Source organism: Sycon ciliatum, chromosome 4, assembly GCF_964019385.1.
Source record: "Sycon ciliatum chromosome 4, ocSycCili1.1, whole genome shotgun sequence".
NCBI lineage: Eukaryota > Metazoa > Porifera > Calcarea > Leucosolenida > Sycettidae > Sycon > Sycon ciliatum.
In genome coordinates, this window is record NC_088646.1 from 30,623,777 (window position 1) to 30,643,924 (window position 20,148).

General features: G+C 47.4%; 2 protein-coding genes and 1 long non-coding RNA gene across 4 annotated transcripts; 2 read left to right on the forward strand and 1 right to left on the reverse strand.

The window, feature by feature from the left end:
• The first annotated feature begins 134 nt into the window (after positions 1 to 134).
• Positions 135 to 6,677, forward strand: LOC135815572 (2,4-dienoyl-CoA reductase [(3E)-enoyl-CoA-producing], mitochondrial-like). Its single transcript, XM_065328885.1, has 8 exons — positions 135 to 478; positions 1,929 to 1,986; positions 2,176 to 2,410; positions 2,575 to 2,674; positions 2,796 to 2,868; positions 4,741 to 4,887; positions 5,243 to 5,305; positions 6,007 to 6,677. The coding sequence occupies exons 1-8, from the start codon at positions 216 to 218 to the stop codon at positions 6,064 to 6,066; spliced, it is 999 nt and encodes a 332-aa protein (XP_065184957.1). The 5' UTR covers positions 135 to 215; the 3' UTR covers positions 6,067 to 6,677.
• Positions 6,678 to 8,036: 1,359 nt separating this feature from the next.
• Positions 8,037 to 10,788, reverse strand: LOC135813696 (uncharacterized). The gene is made up of 2 exons (XR_010553088.1): positions 9,703 to 10,788; positions 8,037 to 8,580 (listed from the first exon to the last, which is right to left on the reverse strand). It is a non-coding gene; the product is annotated as an uncharacterized LOC135813696 (long non-coding RNA).
• Positions 10,789 to 11,437: 649 nt separating this feature from the next.
• Positions 11,438 to 20,132, forward strand: LOC135815573 (ankyrin repeat domain-containing protein 26-like). 2 transcript variants are annotated; one of them, XM_065328886.1, is made up of 5 exons: positions 11,438 to 12,305; positions 16,550 to 16,719; positions 17,635 to 17,875; positions 18,261 to 18,461; positions 19,181 to 20,132. In XM_065328886.1, the coding sequence occupies exons 1-5, from the start codon at positions 11,991 to 11,993 to the stop codon at positions 19,517 to 19,519; spliced, it is 1,266 nt and encodes a 421-aa protein (XP_065184958.1). In that variant the 5' UTR covers positions 11,438 to 11,990; the 3' UTR covers positions 19,520 to 20,132. The 2 variants fall into 2 exon arrangements, with proteins under 2 accessions (XP_065184958.1, XP_065184959.1); XM_065328887.1 differs by lacking the exon at positions 11,438 to 12,305 and adding an exon at positions 14,701 to 15,225.
• Positions 20,133 to 20,148: the final 16 nt, after the last annotated feature.

Sequence of the window (20,148 nt, forward strand, 5' to 3'; positions counted from 1 at the left end):
TGCACATCATGACATGTGCAGGACTGCAGGTGCAAAATCTGTCACGTGAGCCCAAAGAAAGCGAAAAATGATTCGAAAAGCTGCTACTGCAGCCGCAAGTGTTATGTTTCTGGATCCAATCTTCACTCATTTATTTGAAGTCATTTCTATCTCTGCTTATTGTTTTGTGTGAGCTTCATTCAGGCAGGGTTGTGGTCGCCGTAATACAATAAGTAATGATGATTAGTCGTGGCTTCGCTCGGTCGGGTACGAGCGTCTGGAAGCAGTCCTTTCGACAGATTTCCTCGAGCGCAGCCGTGGCCAGTGATGGAAACACGAAGCCACAAGCACATTTCTTCCGACCAGTTTTGCAGCCGATGCTGAAAGAGGGTAGCTTTAGTGGAAAGGTGGCTTTGGTCACCGGAGGTGGGACTGGCCTGGGTATGGGAATGGCCACTATGTTGTCACTGCTCGGTGCCGATGTCGTTATTTCCAGTCGGTGAGTAACGTTTGGCCTGTATTTTGTTGGAAATAATATTTAATTTAAAACACAATTTATACAATCAGTCATGTACATGTACACCAGTTCACAGTGGTAGGAAACTTTGTGTTATTGTTGCTCCGGGTTTCATGCCAATAGTGCCAGTCATCAGACAACACAATGGATGCTGATTAGGGTGCCTAGGAATCAGCGCTGAAACGATTACGATCTTTTCTTACTTGTGGCTTTGGCTGTCCCGTAACGATTGGCTTATCGGCTTAGAGATCATAGGCCACAAGTGATCCGCTCTTTCCACTCAGTTGTGAGTAACAAAGTTTGCAAGATGCAGCACATGTCGAGAGTTGTGGAATTTGGCAATGACTGCCATGAGCCATCGTGGGTCACAGTGGTGTCACTGTTGTCTACTAGTACTAGTATGCCGGCAAGGCATTGAAGAACACCACCACGCCATGACAGTGTCAGGCCAGCGAAACGTGCAGGACGATGCCGAATAAACAAGCAGCTCACCTCCTTCTCGTAGGCTTGATCCAGCCAAGTAAAGTCTATGCTACTTGTCTAGTATTGTGTGCTTGGAATACAACCCAATGGACACTTGCACATTTGCACACTCTAGGATCTGAGGACTCTTGGTACAGATCACCAACATGCTAAGCAAGCAATAAGCAGCATCATGGCAAATGAAGGGAAAATACTGTACTACTGTAGAACTATCTTATATCTGGACCTCCCATATCCAGGCATCCTGCAAGCAGGTACATACAGTCAAATCTTGAAATTTTGTTCTTTCGTGGTGGTTGGCTGACCTACTTCACCGCATGAAAGATCACAACCCTCAACTCTTACTACTAGTATGCATCATATTTCTTATCATACATGTGTGAAAGTAAGCTTACCTGAGTCACCTGGGAGTGGGAGTGCTGTCTCTAATGTGAGGAGTTACTCACTGGTAGATGATACCCACGTGGTGAGATGTGTTGATCATTGTTCTCCTTCTGTCTCTCTCTCTTTCTCTCTCTCTCTCTCTCTCTCTCTCTCTCTCTCTCTCTCTCTCTCTCTCTCTCTCTCTCTCTCTCGCTCTCTTGCTCTCTTGCTCTCCACTCTCTCTCTCTCTCTCTCTCTCTCTCTCTCTCGCTCTCTCTCTCTCTCTCTCTCTCTCTTTCTCGCTCGCTCTCTCTCTCTTTCCCTCTCTCGCTCTCTCTCTCTCTCTCTCTCTCTCTCTCTCTCTCTCTCTCTCTCTCTCTCTCTCTCTCTCTCTCTCTCTCTCTCGCTCTCTCTCTCGCTCTCTCTCTCGCTCTCCCTCGCTCGCTCTCTCTCGCTCTCCACTCTCTCTCTCTCTCTCTCTCTCTCTCTCTCTCTCTCTCTCTCTCTCTCTCTCTCTCTCTCTCTTGCACGCACACACGCACCCACCTTTCTATTGTTATTTTGAATATTTTCACTCTTTTTTCAGTAAGGCGGATGTGTTGGAGAAGACTGCGGAAGAAATTCAGAAAGTCACTGGGCGAAAGGTCAGTTGTGGAATGAGGCATGAAGAGTGATTACCTGTGCTGTTTTCCTCTGCCTCTGATCTAAAATGACAAAAAAATGATGGCTTGAATTCGCAAAGAACGTATGTTACAAGATGGAAGGATGACTGCAAGATGCGGCTGTATTACACGTTGAATTGTTCTTTGCGTGTGTGTTTGTGCTGTGGACAGGTGTTGCCCTTTGCAGGAAACGTCAGCAAGCCAGGTGACGTTGCAGCTGTTGTTGACGAGTGTGAGAAGGTGTTTGGCCTTCCCACCATCGTCATCAACAATGCCGCCGGTAACTTTGTGGCACCCACGGAGCGCCTGTCATCAAATGCGTTCAAGACAATCATGGACATTGTTCTAGTGGGCAGCTTCAACGTCACATCAGAAGTGGGCAAGCGCCTCATCGGCCAGGAGAAAGGTCAGGCTGGTGGTGTGCATGTCTTTGACTGGCCTGTACATGGCATTACCTGCTTTGTTTTGTTTCTGCTGGCACTCTCATGCATGCTGGGATGCCAATGTCTGTATCTGTATCTCAACGTAGTGTCTCTGCCGATGCCCTCTGCTGTGCTGGGTGGTTTGCAGGTGGTAACTTCCTAGCCATCACCACCACTTATGCTCAAACCGGCTCTGCCTTTGTTGTACCCAGCGCTGCAGCGAAAGCCGGCGTGGAGGCAATGACGAAGTGAGTTATCGTAACAGGCATGACAGAGCATGTATTGCGCATGTGCAAGTACATGCAGCGGCGAGTGCTAATTGCCTCGTATGTCGTGCCTACTGCGTTCCATGGTGTTCGTGTTCTTCAGGTCCTTGGCAGCAGAATGGGGCCGCTATGGAATGCGCTTCAACTGCATAGCACCAGGACCGATCGAGACCAAGGTAAGCACTTTTACTGATCACCTCGGTGTGTTAACTGCCAGCATTGGGTCCTACTATCTAAGGGGCCATTCGTAATTATCGATCTTTTTCACGAAACGAAAAAGTTTAGTTATGACCCACCCCCACCCACCCACCCCCCTGAAACGAAAAAATTAATTGACTTGAGACTTTGTGCAGAAAATGATCTTGATTGGCTGTTACAACACAGCGAGGCCACATTTTGTGTGATTGTGCAAGTAAGTAACAGCGTTAGTTATGTTTTCTTGGAAGTCTGGTACTACTTCTTGACCATGGAAACATTTATGTTCACCGACCACACACATACGCTGCTGGCACCTCTACGTCTAAACACGGGAATTGTACACTTGAAAATTGTCAGAGTTCCGACATTGACATGATACTGCCAAAACAAGTCGACTTCGGAGCGGAAACAAACGCCATAGCTATCACAGACTTCAGTGGTCGTGCTTCGCTCGCAAATGAGAGCAGCATCGCCCCAGAATCGCTGTCTGAAAGCTCCGTAAGGTCGCACGCACGCCGCGCTGCGCTGCCGTCAATCAGGTACGTAGAAAGTCGATGGCCTAATTTTCCGTCTCTGGAAGACTGTCGACACAGGGATCACTCTCCATGGCTTCCCCACCATAAGCACGATCAGATTCTTCCAGGTACATTACGACGACATCGGCTTCAGCGGCTGGCGCTCCCTATATTTGCGTGAGAATTTACTTGGCATGCGCCCCGCTCCGTAATTTGAAATTCTCTTGCATCGGCGGCTGGAACGAAGTATTTATCTATCTGTCGTCGGTCCCAGAGTGAATGACCATGATGACTGCTAGGTCCTCGTCGGAGAAGTCATCCGAGGACGAAAGGAACTCACTGCACTGAGTACAGAGTCTGAGAGTGGTATCACTATCAGTGCATCCATGCAGCACCTGCTTGGCCGCGCGACGTAGAGTCTACTGGGTCTGTCGATCTACTTCGATGTACACAATGTATGCATGTATCAATGCATGCAGTGTGCGTTGATTTTTCCGCTTTCGATGTTTTTTCAAAACGAAACCGGTCGCTACCCACCCACCCATAAACGAAACTTTTTCGTTTCGTGAAAAAGATCGATAATTACGGATGGCCCCTAAAGTTGTCATACACACAGTTGTGTGTCTGTTTTCCAGTCAAGTGGCCGACCATTAGCCATGACAACAGTGATGATCATTCTAGTTAGCTCTGCAGGCAAACAGCAACCTTCTGCCTTGCCAGTAGGGGTGTCAACGAGTAGTAGGGTACCCGTGCTACCCGTAATTTGATCGGGTTGTAGGGTAGCAATTCGCTCCTGAGAACCCGATAGGGTAATTGGAATACAGTCAGACCTCGCATAACCGCACACATCTGTTTCCACAAAAATATCCGGATAGACGAGGGAACCGGATAATTGAACACACATACTGTATGTATGCATGGCAAATGCTGTAAATCGGTAACCAACGATCTTCTTCCGGATGGCGAGGGACCCGGATAAAAGAGGACTGGATAAGCGAGGTCTGACTGTAGGGTGTTTTTGCAACGGAGCATGTAAACAGCATGGCTTAGTGCTACTGTGCACTATGTAGCGCAAGTGCACACTCACAGTACAAACTGTGTCAAAAAACTCGTGCTACCCGGATAAAAATACCCGGACCCGTTACCCGACCAAACCCCTACCCGTTGCAGCCCTACTTGCCAGGCCAGGCTGGTGTAAGGGTATTATCATTATTTCGTGACATGAGACCAGTACTTGCAGTGTGTTTGGCCTGAAGCTTTTCTTTTTAGATCTGCCATAATCAGGATCTTGTGAGTTAGTACTAAGTATCTCTCTCACCGACTATTTGCTTGCAGGGTGCATTTAGCCGGCTGGACCCGACAGGGGAGTTTCGCAAGCTGATGCTCAACCGCTTGCCCACCGGTCGCCTGGGAGAGATCAATGAGATTTCCAACCTGGCATGCTACTTGCTCAGTGACTATGCTAGCTGGGTTACTGGCGAGGTAAGACCACAAGGCTATTGGATACCTACTAGTATGCCAAGGGATTTTCCTGGTAGAACTCAGCCCTGGCCGCTTCTTGTGTTGTTTTGACATCAGAAGTTAATGCATGAATCATAGTTGTGTTCACATCGAAACATCGATATTTTACCACACAGTGCTGATACTAGTGTACTAGCTGCCGTGGACTTTGACTTTGCCTTGCTTTCCTGGCTGTGCTGCCAACCAGTACTGCTGCACCCTCCATTGCTTCCTGTGGGTCAGCTCATGGCCACTCCCGAGCAATGCGGCCGGTGCTGTGGTTCTCGGTCGGTTTTAAAAGTGGGACATGACTTTGTTATCCTTTCTGTGTGTGCAGGTGGTCAACTTTGATGGTGGAGAGCTGCCATTCATGGCTGGTGCTTTCAATCCATTAGTCAAGGTACGAACTACATTGCCTGGGAACAGTTGCATTTCTGTAAAGCAGGACTCCTTTGCGATTGAGAAATTCCCCAATGAATAATACCGGTAGTGAATATTGGATAATAACTGATACATCATAAGTGTTGTTGAATGCCTCATTGGGCCGCTCCCCATTGGAGTTAGTTTCTCTGAATTACCCGTGCTGGCGGTGAACTAGGTTTGCCAGTACATCCCTTCCCTAGGTTTTCCAGGATTGCTTTCTGGAATGTATTGGTACATGTAGTGGATATCTTCAGCCGTCCCATCAAACAGTACTGCTCTCAACCTCATTGTTTCTCCCTGTTTGGAAGAGCGGGTTGATCATAATATGGGTCGCTACAAGCCTTACACCGGTACAAGCAGTAGACGAATTGGCTCGCGTATCCCCGTATTAGTGGGACAGCCATGCACCTGCTTACAAGTACAGAGTCCTTTTTCCCCCGCACTGCTGTTAGTAACCCCATAGTCTAGTGGACTAGTGCCATTGCATTGTGTAGCTACAGTCCAGCTGGTGCCTGTTGTGTTCATGCAGTAACGTTACATCCTGAAATGTGTCTTGTTTGTTCTTGTCAGTAGCACATTCTGTACAAGTCATGTACATTGCAGAGCCCGCTCTGTGGGGTTGAGTCCTTATTCAAGACTCACTGCCCGTGTCTTGTAACATGTCGTTGTTTGTCACAGGTAACGAATGAACAGTGGGATCTGATGGAAGCGGCTATCCGAAACGTCAAGGGTTCATAGGTTTCTTCTTCGCGGGGTCTTCTGTTACCCCATGCTGGGCAGCGGGTTTTATTTCGCTACCGCAAGCTGTGGCTGGGTGTGTGCTGGTTACATTCTCCCATCTTAGCTTTCGCTTTTTTTCTGAGCCATCACATTCTATGATGCTGTGCGTTTTTGCGTTTGGTACAGTGTTGACCGGTGCGGTCAGTGCCGGAGTGCACTGATCGGCTGTGCTAGTCTTCCCTTATGTCACAAAGTACACAGCAATTTCCCTTGACCCCGTTCGGTTCAGACATCTTGAAATTATTTTTCTTTAGCCATTCAGGTGGAATATCCTACTCTAGCAAATGGTATACATGTATCTACTTACTTGTCCCAAACTTCATCCACCTCAATAGCTATGGTTGATCCGTACTTGAAATGATATTCGTGACTGCTATCTGCTTTGGTCCTCCGAATCATTTCTTTCCCTGCTTTTTTCTTAATAGATTTGTAAGATTTGTAGCTGATTTTAGGCCAAGGTTAGCATTTTATTGAACTTTATTCTATTTTATTCTTTTCTGTTTGACCCTGATGATGGGCCAGGCCCGAAAATTTGGTGAACATTTCAAGTGACGTATGCAGCAAAGAGACAGTGTTTGTGTTTGGAGTTGGGTGACCCTAATGTATTCTAAATGGAGCTCCAGTGTTTGGGGTGAAAACAACTTCCAATTTATTCTTTCGTTTTATTTAGGTACTGCAATATCGAGAGGAAGCTATTCTGGTAGCTATGCTCCCATAACACTCCTGATGTATAGAGTAGCTACGCTCCCATAACACTCCTGATGTTGACGAGAGCAGGGTTCTAGTTGTGCTGTCCTGAAAAAGCTGCGGCAGTACAGCGGTACAGCTGCAATGTAGTTTATTGCGAGTGAAGTACATGTACCGTATTTTCCGGAGTACATGTATTAGCCGCACCCCCCCCCCCCCCCCCCCCCTTTGCCATGAAATACAGACATCTATTTTATCATCGAAGTATAAGCCGCACCCTTTTTTTGGGTGAATTTTGAGTGTTCAAACTTCAAAGTGCGGCTGATACTCCTGAAAATACGGTAAGTATTTAGTTCACACACATTCGCACACCAGTCCAGTATTGAGGTGTTTTTAAACACTTCCTCAATACTGGAAGTTTCACTCCCACTTACTCCTTCCTAGACCTTAGTCTTACTTTAGGCTGTATCCAAGGTGGCAAGGAGCAAACCATGCCAAGTGCCATGGCATGTCTACCCCTGAACCAACCAAGATAGGAAGAGTACAATCATTATCCATATAAAAATCGCTCTGTGAGCGGTTCTGAAAAACCTTTACTGGTACTGCCCCGTCGTAAAAGTAAGAAATTAGAACTGGCCCATTGTCCCCCCAAATGCGAACTGATCCACCTAAATCGCGAATGACGGGACCCGAACGCACCAGTAGCACGAGGGAGGGAGGGCACAGGATCATAGGGTAACACTAGTAGTAGTAGTATTTATTATTTTGATAGGGAAGCCTACCGCTAGTACAGTACATGGCCTATGGTCCAGACCAACGTCCCCATCTGCATCCACGGGTAGGAACCTCGTGCTACTGGTGCGTTCGGGTCCCGTCATTCGCGATTTAGGTGGATCAGTTCGCATTTGGGGGGACAATGGGCCAGTTCTAATTTCTTACTTTTACGACGGGGCAGTACCAGTAAAGGTTTTTCAGAACCGCTCACAGAGCGATTTTTATATGGATAATTTCAGCTCTTTTTCCGTTCCCTCCCCACCCCAACCCCGAAGGTAAACATGATGACCACGCGCGCGATGTACTGTATGTAGCCATGCGACTGCAATAACACACTGATACATACCAGCCCTCCCCGCCTCGCTACCCCGCACACAGATACACAAACATGTGTATGCACACGGCACACACACGTGGCCACGCACACATACGCACATGCACACGACACAAACAGGAAATTCTTCATGTATAATGCCATGCAAAGCAGTGGCCACCGTACTTGAGGAAGTCAGTTGTGAAACAAAAATAATTCAACTACAGCGCGTAGACAAGCTGACCGCCAAAGCGCAACATAGCAAACATGACATTTGCCCAAGGATTGCAGTTTGCAGACCATGCCATGGAAGCAGCGAATACAGAATGTAATATCATACAAAGTGACAAGCAAGGACGTGGCCATCATACACCAGAAACTTGCAGAAAGTCACATATCCAACAGATAGAGAAGTGAACAGCAATCTGATACAGCCCACATAGGACAAAGCGGACCTGATACTCGTCCCAGGATCGCAAGTGGCAAACCCTTTTCAATGCACAACATGCAGGTGTACGTTAGACGCATGAACATCTGACCGTGTCGCCAGCATACAATGTCATCACATGTTTACCCCACAAGTTACACACATGCACAGTAGAAGCACAATGAAAGCAATGGAAAAGTACGATGTGGTTGCTGAAGCATCTTCACACTTCAAATTCAGACTTCAATGTGGTCGTCACGGGATGATATACCTGCAAGATACAAGTGATGAAGCAAGAAAGCAGAAGGTCGTGAGGTAGGCTATGAGACACCACAAACGGTTCACCTACATGTCTGTTCAGGGCTAGTGCACTCACACGGAGAATTGTCATAATCGAGCATTTCCCAAACTGAGAAGTGCAATGAAATCCACTTGCATGCACAGGAGCAATTTTGCAATATTATGATGCGCAATTCGACACGATCTGCGATGCTGCGTGCGATGTGCCCCTGCTGTCATGATAGCGACAGTCACCACTGTATGTTTTGTCAACGTCGCCCATGCACTCTTCTGTCAAGTCCAAAGTGCTCACATACTTGGCAATGTTTTTGCAGTGATTAACATTTATCCTAGTTATGTCACGGGTAACTTTAATGAAGTACCCGCAGGCCGTGTCGATCTGCACATCGTCCACTCTCTCATGTACTTGGCCTGCTTTGTCTGTGTATCCATTTCATGTGCGATCCACAAAATCGACTAGACAGTGGGTGCAATACGCTCTCTACCTGAAGACGTTCTTCTGGCGACATCTCGCCATGTACTTGGCCTGGCTTTGTCTGTGTATCCATTTCATGTTCGATCAACAAAATCTCAATGCACTACAGAGACTAGACAGTGGGTGCAATACGCTCTCTATCTGAAGACGTGAACCATTTTAAATTTCTTGGAAAAGTTATACGTACACCTGAAACGTAATGAAGTACAGGAATAGAGAGAGCGACTACAATACGCTCTCGATCTGATAATAGTGATAACGTGAGTACAAGACACTCTCCACCTGATAACGTGTTAGAAGGTAACATGTCTACAGTCCCACCGTACCCTTCCGACACGACTGTAGACCATTAATTTTTTTTGAGAAGTTATACGTACACCTTAAACGTAATGAAGTACAGGAATAGAGAGAGTGACTACAATACGCTCTCGACCTGATAACGTGAGTACAAGACGCTCTCGACCTGATAACGTGAGTACAAGACACTCTCCACCTGATAACGTGTTACAGTAGTAGAAGGTAACAGGTCTACAGTCCCACCGTACCCTTCATCATTCTTCATTCACCATCGCGCGATACCCTGGCACACACTGGCAACATATCAATGGGGTGCCTTACCGTCGTCTAGAGGAGACGTCTTCGCAGCAATATTTTCCCTCCTGCGCGTTCAGTCGCCGACGCGACAGCGTTCACGGGGCCGTTCCAGTTGCGGAAGACATTCGATTCATCGGGCCAATTCAGAAACGGGGCCGTGGACACACAGGGGGCAGAGGAGAGACATTGACATTGTTAGTGGACAAGAAATATGCAGTGGCAAGTGGCAAGTGCCGCATGGATGTCAAGTTGTCATGCACAATTCAGCTATTACTTACGGTCCAGCTAGTCCTGCCATTGCTCGCTCGTCCTGGTTCCTCCTCGTTCGTCTTCCTGCACGTCTGCACTTCTCCTTCCCCACCGTTGGCTTTGCGGTACGAGGGTGCCGGAAGGAATTCGCATCATGTATCCATGTACATGAAGTCCCACCATGACTCTCCATGTACATGTCCACGGCCACGTCAGCAGTTTGTATAGTACCGGAAGGAGTTCCCACGATGTCTCCAAAGGCCTAGAGCGGACGTCTTTGCAGCAATTCTTTTCGCCCTGCGCATTCAGTTCGCCGACGATGTCTCCAAAGGCAAAGGCCTAGAGCCTAGTAGAGGGGACGTCTTTGCAGCAATTCTTTTCACCCCACACGTGTAGTACCCTGCACATTCACTCCGCCGACATGCGACACGACAGCGTTTACGGGGCCGTTCCAGGTGCAAAAGGTCCACGTCAGCAGTTCTCAACTATTTCGCGTACGGGATAGTCGCCGCGACAGCGTTTAAGGGGTCGTTCCAGGTGCAAAAGGTATCCATCAATGGCACTTTGCAGTATGGGGTACGGAAAAGGGGCCTCCTCGTTCGACTTCGTCGACTTCTGCAGTTCTCCTTCCCGTCAGGGGTACCGAAAGGGGCCTCCTCGCAGTTGTCCTTGCCGTCAGGTCCACGTCATGCAGTTCTCAACTATTTCGCGTACGGGATAGTGGTCTTTGTCGTACGCGACATCGGCGTTTACCGAGTGGCATTGGCACAAAGCAGACCGTTAACGGGGTCACGTGTCAAAAAAGTATCAACAACGTGTCGACTACGTGTCGACCACGTGTATAGCGGTACACTCAGCGGTACACTAATTCTCGTGCCATTCTCGTGTCACAAAACTGGAACATATCGAGTACCAGTATGGAAAGGCTTCAGACAGGAAGCCTTTCCAATAAACTCCTGACTCGCCTGAGCAACCCCTCGCTGCCTGGGGTTATGTACTCTTGCTGTTAGTGTTAGTATTTTAGGCAATGTGGTCATTGTTACTAAGTCTTGTTAGCTACGGCCAAGCTGATCCGTGATCATGGTGATCGAAGCTGGAGCCAGTGCAAGTGCCAGCCTCTTTTTGTTTTGTTTCTGGTCCCTGATTATCACTGCTTGGCATCAACGCATCATCAAGACATCATGACCGGCATTACATGGTCTACGCTGCACCGACTCAGAGACTAGATAAAGACTGCATCCGGCCTGGAATTCTCCAGTCCTGACAATCTGATGATACATGTACATCACACGGTACTGGTCTGTAGCAAGAGACCGGTATTGGGGGGGGGGGGGGTATAATAATACTCTTGGTGCTACAGTGCTACAGTAGTAGAAGTTGTGTCTTGTGAATGATTACTAGTATGTGAGATAACCTCAACAAAGACAGTCAGTAAGTCATGATACGATGATGGGGCCGGGGCCGAGGTCGAGGTGGTGGGCAACAAGTAACACCAAGACTACAAGAATACTCCTGCCGTCTTTGGTTTTGGTAACACTAACAAGTAACGGAGAAAAGTGCAAGCGCGGCCACTGCTACTGTGCTAGGCATCAAGCTAGTAAGTAACTTTCTTGCAAGCGTGGAGTCAAGTAGGAACCCGTATTTTCTTAGGTAAACTATTATCTTTGCGTACCGTTACGGGTTGTCTTCTGCTGCTTCTAGCGATTACCAACAGCTAGTCTACATAACCTGGTTGCGTACTCTTGCTATTACCGGCATTGGTGTCTCCTCTTTCTTGCAACGCATCAGATCTCAGTAACCAGCCACGGACCACGGTGCACCGGTGACAGTGTTCTAGCCTTACCAACACTAGCTGTTCGTCCGCTCTGTCGGCCCAAGTCGTGCTGCAACCGACGAGCCGCTACTAGCCGTTGAATCGAATGTTGCGGACGACAAGAGGCGGTCGTCACAATCACCAGCTCTCCTCGGGGATCACTCCTGTTGCTCTGCAGGGCACGAAGAGCTTGCTAAATTCTGTTCGCTCATGATCGTGTACGTGTGTGAGGCACCTTCCTGCCGTCGTCATGAACCGCAAAGCAAAAAATCGCAATCCTGCCGAGTACGAACAACGGCCGCTGATGGGACCTCCGCGCAACACGCGCCTGGAGAATGCGTCCGATCACGGGCAGTTTCAAGCACGCGCGCCCAACGTTGGCCAGTATGCAGCTGCGGATCGGTCGGAGCTACCGAGGATCGGGCATCCCAATCCTTCGCAACGTAGACGGCCGGCTCCGGCTCCGGCAGCTGCTGACGGTCTATTTGCGAGCGAGACAACGGTGCTGTATCAAGACCCACAGTCGGGTAGCCGAATGAGCTCTACCATGCAAGACATGATCCAGGTCAGGAATGTAACTGTTGTTCACACACATACATCATGTACATGTTCCTATTAGTATTAGATAAACCTTGTTTGGTTGACAGCATGTTACATGTACAAGGCGGAGTAGAAGTAGATTTACGCCCTGTGCTTGAAAGCAGTGCTCCTTACTACATCCTCCATGGCTGGCAGAGCCCCATACGGTTCAAATGGTCTTTCATAAACACTGGGGCTCTGGCAACCGTATACCACGAAGAGTATTATAAGCTCCCAAGAGTGTGGATATCCTTGCAATGGGGTCCACCAATGGCGAAAACTCACATCGCATGGTGTGGTGTTCGAGTTGTATGCTCCCTGCCTGTTCAAGGCCGGAGGAATGAGTTTGGGAGTAGTTCGGCCGCCACAGTCACAGAGGGGGGTTATGTGAAGATAAGTGAATTTATTTGGGGCATCTCTTGCGATCCTAGTCAGGGAACACAACTGTTACTTGACATAAGTCAACAAAATGGCGCACAGTATCGGTGATAAGATATTATTATGGTCCAAATGGGTAGCATCAAGAGTACATAACCCCCCAGAGTGTGCAACTCACACATACCCTGCTGTCCCGACAGAATTTCAAGTTGACGTCATTATTTATGACGCAATGCTCCTTGCACCAGTGATTTACAACATGTGTACGGGTGTCAACGCATCACATGTTTTTCTTTGCAATAATTTGTACAGGATCAGATCGGCTTCGGGCAACCACAGGTTCCGGATTCGTCTGATAATCCATGTACAGTGCATTGCTGATAATCCGTGTACAGTGCATTGCATCATCAAAATGACGTCAGCTTGAAATTCTGTCGGGACAGCACCCATAGTCGAGTTGCAAACTAGGATCAATATTTTTCTTAAGACAATTTGTCGTACTGTTTTGTTTTCATCACCCTCAGGCTACAGCCCTGGATCCGCCCCTGATATCTGCCATGCCATGATGATCTTATTGCACAGGCCGGGCGAGTGGGTTCTAGTAGTAGCGAGTGTTAATTTTACTACTCCACTGCTCCCTAAGAACAGCAGGGCCGCCGGAACCGGTCCGGCTGGTCCAGCCAGCCGTGCCCGGACAACTTTCTCCAGCTCAGGGATGGTCCACTTGATTTGTGCAAAACTGGTGTAAAAAATACAGAGGTCAGGAATTGGCGTTTGACGAGGATTGATCCCCATACGCAATGCCTACAGCACAGCCTCACCTCCTACCAAAGCAGCATCAGTCACTGTCATTCCTATCGAATATGTTTACACGAGCCAAAAGGAAGCGAGCGAGAGACTCGATCAATCAATCATCGAGGAAGCTGTAAATGGTTAAACACAAAGATTAGTCGTTCGATCTGCCCACACTTTGTAAGTGTTCGGGGATCGATGCTACCAAAATTACATATTATTAAACCCCCCGGAGTGAGTAGTAGTAGTTACACCATCATGGCAAAACCTGATGCGAGCACTTGCCCCCCCCCCCCCCCCCCCCTCCCCTCCCTGGATATCTGGACTGCAGTATTGCGTACACACTGGCCTTCGTTGTAGGTACATGTAGTACGACACATGATTGCAACACTTGATATGCGTTTTGACCGCGGGATGGCCCATATCCAGAGTTGCACACTCTTTGGCGTTCGTTTACTCTTGGTACTACCATGACTGCAGTCACGGGCGGCAAATGAAATCCGATCTCACGGAAAAGCATTATTGTGCACATTGCACAGCCGCCCTGTGTGTCCACAGTGCAAGGGCCGCATAGCCATGGTACGGGTAGACTCATGAGGATGGATTTCACTCACCAGTCGCCACAGTGGCGATCAGTATCGTGATAGTTAGGGAGTAGTAAAACATCGGCATTTTACTACTCCCTGGTGATTACTAATATCACAAGTATCAAACACAGTACTGACCAATGATCATACTGAATCTGCCTCAGGTAAGCAATGCGCACACGTGGGGAGGATCAGGAAGCGCCGAAGAAAAACCACTGAGCCCGGCAGCAGTTTTTCAGGTCTTACTACTGAGGGCTATGCTGCATGGAGGCCAACTGTTCCAGATTTTATCATTGCCGGTGCCCTACAGAGCAGACTGTAGGACTCGTAGGGTTTCGAAAATTTCCTGTCCAATGCCATAGGTGCAGTTCCAGCTCATGCAGCATACCAGAACCCTGCTTTGACAATTTTACTGAAGTAGATCCAGTTCATACTTGCTAGTGTACTCATAGAGCACAGCCTATTGCCAGATCATCCAGCAACAGAAGCACATGCCGATATACTCAAGTAGATCCATCCTGACTGATTCCTGAGAAGTACTTTGAATAGAGCAAATATTCAAGGTCGGCCATGTTCAATAAGAATGCGGGATTGTACGCTGGAAGAAGCCAGGGATATCATAGTTGGGAATGACCAGCTTCAAGCAAGCAGCTTTCTTTGCAGCCGTGTGCACTACAGTGGTTGGCTGGTCACGGTCAGTAACCGAGCATGGGGAGATTATTACCGTATACTATATAAGTGAAATGTTACAGAGTAGTACTGTCGATATGCAATGCTGCAATTCATGTATGAACGGTTTAAAAATCATATGATGACTCCAACGCACCCGGCACTTCCACATTGTTTCTGATCGCACAACTATTTTGCTAGTACCCTGAGATTGGGTACCCGTGCAATGCAGACGATATTCTCTAACTCCACTTTCCACAAAGAATTTTGGCACGCACCTTCAATCGATTTGCTTTTTTGCCCGTGCAGCCCTGAATTCCATGTCCCCCCCCCCCTGCTGATTGATATGAATTGCAACCTTCTCGTTTGTCCTAAAAACATGGCGGTCACTACCTACCTGGAACTGTGTGCACACTGCCGGGGAATCATTCACGCCAGATTTCTGACTCCCTTTTTGACCTGGGGAGGCTGACTTGGCAGGTGAGCCGACGCCAGGTGTCGCTTGCATTTGATATTGCCATAATCATCCTACAGGGAGCAATCAGTGCATGTAAAGACTGACTAGGGCAATTAAAGGGCTACTTGAACTTCTGCCCACTGTGAACTAGGATTTGTGTTTCTGTAATGGTGCAGTGGAGGGGGGGGGGGGGGGGGGGAGGGGTTGTGGCAAGTGACCTCCAAACTCTTAAGGTAGTTCGGTACAGTTTCAGCTATTGCCACATATTTTCATGGTCACTTTTCACCAAAATTTTCTACAGTTAATAATTTGCTCATTTTTGGTGGGCTGACAGAGAAAAGCGTTCTGATTCAGAATCTGCAATAAAATTTGGGGGTCACCATATCCGTTCCTAGTGAAATTGATGCTCAAACATTGGAATCTCGGGCAAAATAGCAACATTTGTGACCTTTGGACCACCAGAAGACTAGTAAAACACCTGGTGACCCCCATTTTTTATTTCACCAGATGTTTTCTAAAGACTAGTTCTACGCACCCACCAAAAATGAGCGAATTATTAACTGTAGAAAAATTTAGTGAAAAGTGACCATGAAAATATGTGGCAATGGCTGAAACTGTCCCGAACTACCTTAAAAGCAGAGCCCAGTGTATACTGCTCAGTCCAGTGTTGACTGTACAGTCCAGTGTTCACTACCCAGTCCAGTGTTCACTACCCAGTCCAGTGTTCACTACTCAGTCCAGTGTTCACTACTCAGTCCAGTGTTTACTACTCAGTCCAGTGTTCACTACTCAGTCCAGTATTCACTGTACAGTCCAGTGCTCTCAATGCTTAGTCCAGTAGGCGTAGTGCTAGGTCCCTGCTTGGTACCGTGATATTCACGAGTTCGGAGTTGCGTTTCACTACAATGGCTCATGCAATGTTCATTGTCAGATGTAGATCAACATGACGAGGTCATCTACTTATCATGCCATCTGATTCTAAAGTATCGCATAATCCACTTCCAGCTGTAAAGTGAACAGCGAAGAGTGCATCATGTGTATGATGATCGACATGGCAGCATATTGTACCTGCTGCACATTGACATGTTCATGTGTCTCTCCATTCACCAGGCTGTAGTGAAGCAATGTTCCTATGTGTTATATACTAACTCCGAGTGCAACAAATCAAGGATTAGAGAGGCTACGGCACCACTCCCTAAATGCATTCATAATGTCAACTGTGGATGATCACGGCTTCAATTCTCCTTACCTGATAGCCTCTAACTTTGGTGTATACTGCTGAAAACGGTGGTGCGGCATGGTGCGGCGTGGCGTGGTGTGCACGTGACTGATTGGCTGGTTGTACAGAGATTGCTTGCACTGACCATGACAACAATACCGGGTCAGGTGGAGAAGTTCCGGGCGGACGCGGCACTGCTGTCGCAGAGCGAGATGCGAGAACGCAAGCAGTTGGTGGACGCTGTGAAGCACGTCGATCGGCTCGTCGAGAATCTGAGACGCGAAAGCTTCGACTCAAGGTAACGGTGTGGCATTCAAACATTAAAACGGGCACCTTTCTGAACCCTCTAGGGTATGTTCGATTGGTAGGATCCGGATCGATTCGCACCTTTTCGATTGGTCGAATCCGGATCCGGATCCCTTGGATTCGGATCCGGTCATCCCACCTCGGGGAGCAAGGTTGACCGGATGCAAGGGATCCGAATGTTTGTGCGTATTTGGCGGGTAAAAACCATCATTTTGTACACATTGTCGTACGCACACACGTGGATCGAGATACTCTTATTGACTTTTCGTAGGACACGCACGATGAGTACGACTGTCACCCTTATGGGTGACCTGTGAGTGCCATTTTATTACTTCGTCAACATGGCAACAGTCAAGGTCCAAAATAAAGTGTTCGGTTGACTCTGAAGGATTCGACGGATCCGAGATCTGGATCCCGATCCTACCAATCGGACATGCCCTAGCGTCACAAAAATCGGCTTTTCAACTAAAAAATGGCCCAAAAAAGACTAAAATGTTGTTGTGCATATGATGTGGAATGTCCTGAGAGAATGAATACTGTAAAAGCCTTATATAACGAAGTGCTAATTCTAATGAGTTAACGAGGAGAAATCCGTCGTTAAAATAGAAAACGTTAGACAGAAATCGATACATAATTATTGTTGCTATCGAGCGTTGAGAATGAATGAGAATCGTTACCTTTGGTACACGTAAACTGATCAAATTTAGGAAATCGTTATAATAATATGCGCCTCGTTAGAATAATGGCTTTTACAGTAGCTGTTGGGGAAATTCCCCGGGGAATCAGCTTGAATTTGGAATGTATCATGCGTCAAACAGCCCTACTACTGAACTACTGCATCTAGCTGGTTTGTCTTCCCATGTTGCACGCCATGCTTTCTATGGTTCACTGCTGTGCTTGGCTGCAGGCAGCGTCTAACCGTACTCCAGGATGAGGGTCGAAGAGGAATGAATTCCTTGACCAGGGCTAGCCACGGTCTTGACAGCCTCAGGAAAGAATCCCACGATCGGCTGGGCCGATTGGAGAGCTCCGTTCGGCAGTTGAAGGACGATCAGAAGGGCCATGCTCAGCTGACGGAGAAAGCGAACGTGGGCCGCAGGAAGGAAGTTGAGGCCATGGTGGAGAACATAAAGGAACTCAACGAACAGGTAAGCTAGTCTAGCATACAGCAAGCAGTGATGGGATGTACTTGGGCGACGACTTTCTTTCTTTAAAAAAGAAAAAAGAAAAGAAAGCACAGCCATCACCAATGCGCTGGTAGTGTGATGGTATTGGAGTATATGCTCTCTTCCATTAGCCATTCTGGTTTTGAACGACTGGGATTGACCACCCATCTTAGGGTTAGGAATAGGAACGATTTGTCCCTCATGAAGTACAATATAGCCATACTCAAGGTGGTCTGATGCTCATTGAGTGTTGAGTTAAAGCTACAAAAGTAGGTTCCAAGTATGGTGAGGGAATTCGTATCCATTGACAAGTAGACATTGTCATTATCCAAAGACTGAGCGTATAATGCGGTTTCTTTTGTTGCAGATTACACAGGTAACTGGACAACTAGCACAGCTGCAGAAAGACGATGCTATCAACCGTGATAGGCTTGATGATATCCTCGAAGATCTGCAAATCAACGGCATTGCCAACGAGGAAACTGCATCCAGCTACGCAGAGCTAAAGAGGTCCATGGAGAAGTTGAGGAGAGATGAGGCCACAGAGCACCAGAAGTTTGAGGAACTGGTGAGCTTGATTTTTAATTTTTGACACCATGAAGCATGGTGTTATCAATTTTCAGAGTAGCCAGTCATGCAGATCCATCAAGTCTTCTATGACATCCCAGAGAAATGCTGTGAAGTTTTACAAACACACATGCGCACACAAACATTAGCACTAGCAGTACATGTCTGGCTGGCCATGAAATGAATACAGGCACATTGATCCACTTTAGTTTAAAAGTACTGTATAAAAACATGACATTTTAGGTGCATCAACATTTCGGTGCCAGGGACCTGCCAGGTTTCAGGTGTAACTTAGAATTAGGTGACAAACATTCTCCTCGCATACAGTACACACTCTTGTGTCATTTAGGTGTAATTTAAAGTTTGGTCTTCACTAAAGTTTGGTGCCTGGTATTTCCACCGAAATTAAAGTTACACCGAAAATTACATGTTTTACAGTAGTCTGGCACGCGTTACTCTTGTTGTGTCTGCAATGCTCAGGTTACAAAGAAGTTACTCTTGTTGTGTCTGCAATGCTCAGGTTACAAAGAAGTTACTCTTGTTGTGTCTGCAATGCTCAGGTTACAAAGAAGTTACTCTTGTTGTGTCTGCAATGCTCAGGTTACAAAGAAGTTACTCTTGTTGTGTCTGCAATGCTCAGGTTACAAAGAAGTTACTCTTGTTGTATCTGCAATGCTCAGGTTACAAAGAAGTTACTCTTGTTGTGTCTGCAATGCTCAGGTTACAAAGAAGCTGAAGACCTGCAAGGGTAGGGAAGAGACGTGGCGCAAGGATGTTGAGCAGAAGCTGGAGGTGGCCGCCCAGTCCATGATCGGGGAGGTCCGGAACGAGCAGTCGTGGCGCAGTCATCTGGACAAGCAGCTGTCGGGACAGATTGGACAGATGGCTGACGCGCGCAAGCATGCCGATGACATGAACCGAACGTTCATCAAGCGCCTCGACGAGCTGGAGAAGCACTTTGCCGGACTGGTGGCGGAGATGGAGAAGAGTCGTGACACTCTGCGGCAAGACCTCAAGGCAGAGCTGGGCAAGATGAAAGAAGCAGTTGTGGTGCTCTGAGCCAGATCTCTCCTACTGGTAAATCTCTGGTACCAACTCCGCGTGCAAAACTAATATGCAGATTATCGAGGACATTTCCAAGCTAAGTCGTCGGTGCAGATCTTTGCTACTGCCGGCAGGGCAGACACAAAGGTGGTCAATTCTCTGATTGCATGCACTTGCTGCGGACACCTTTTTGTTTTGTCTTTTCCTGCTCCATTCATGTGTACAATGTCTTAGCGTGGATATGTGGATGGAACATAAAGTATATGTGTCCCTATGATTCATGGCCACCAAAATACTATTGTTCGGTCCTACCATACAATCATCATGTAGAAACACAATAGCATATTAGTACAGGATGCTGCAGTATCGGGAACGGGAGACTAATGCATCCCAGGTTGGCCATTGGTGCTCATGGTCTAAAATCACATCCTGCATTGTCATGTCATGATTCCATTTAGATGTCAGCGACTATTTATTCAACCCAAGCGTCGGATCCAATTGTCTTTGGACGATCATGATACCCCTATTATATTTCCTCTGTTTATCACATCTATTTACCTTGCTGTATTTATTTACCGTTTACCTTACCATAACGCATGTTGTGCTTCAACTAACAGCGACTTCACTTCACAGCCTGTCGTCAT

Excerpts from the sequence above, each read along its gene's own strand:
- LOC135815572 (XM_065328885.1), top strand. The coding sequence starts at position 216 with ATGATGATTAGTCGTGGCTTCGCTCGGTCGGGTACGAGCGTCTGGAAG. Across the intron at positions 479-1,928 it reads GATGTCGTTATTTCCAGTCG|TAAGGCGGATGTGTTGGAGA; the intron begins GTGAGTAACGTT and ends CTCTTTTTTCAG. Across the intron at positions 2,411-2,574 it reads CCTCATCGGCCAGGAGAAAG|GTGGTAACTTCCTAGCCATC; the intron begins GTCAGGCTGGTG and ends GGTGGTTTGCAG.
- LOC135815573 (XM_065328886.1), top strand. The coding sequence starts at position 11,991 with ATGAACCGCAAAGCAAAAAATCGCAATCCTGCCGAGTACGAACAACGG. Across the intron at positions 16,720-17,634 it reads CGCGAAAGCTTCGACTCAAG|GCAGCGTCTAACCGTACTCC; the intron begins GTAACGGTGTGG and ends GCTTGGCTGCAG. Across the intron at positions 18,462-19,180 it reads ACCAGAAGTTTGAGGAACTG|GTTACAAAGAAGCTGAAGAC; the intron begins GTGAGCTTGATT and ends TGCAATGCTCAG.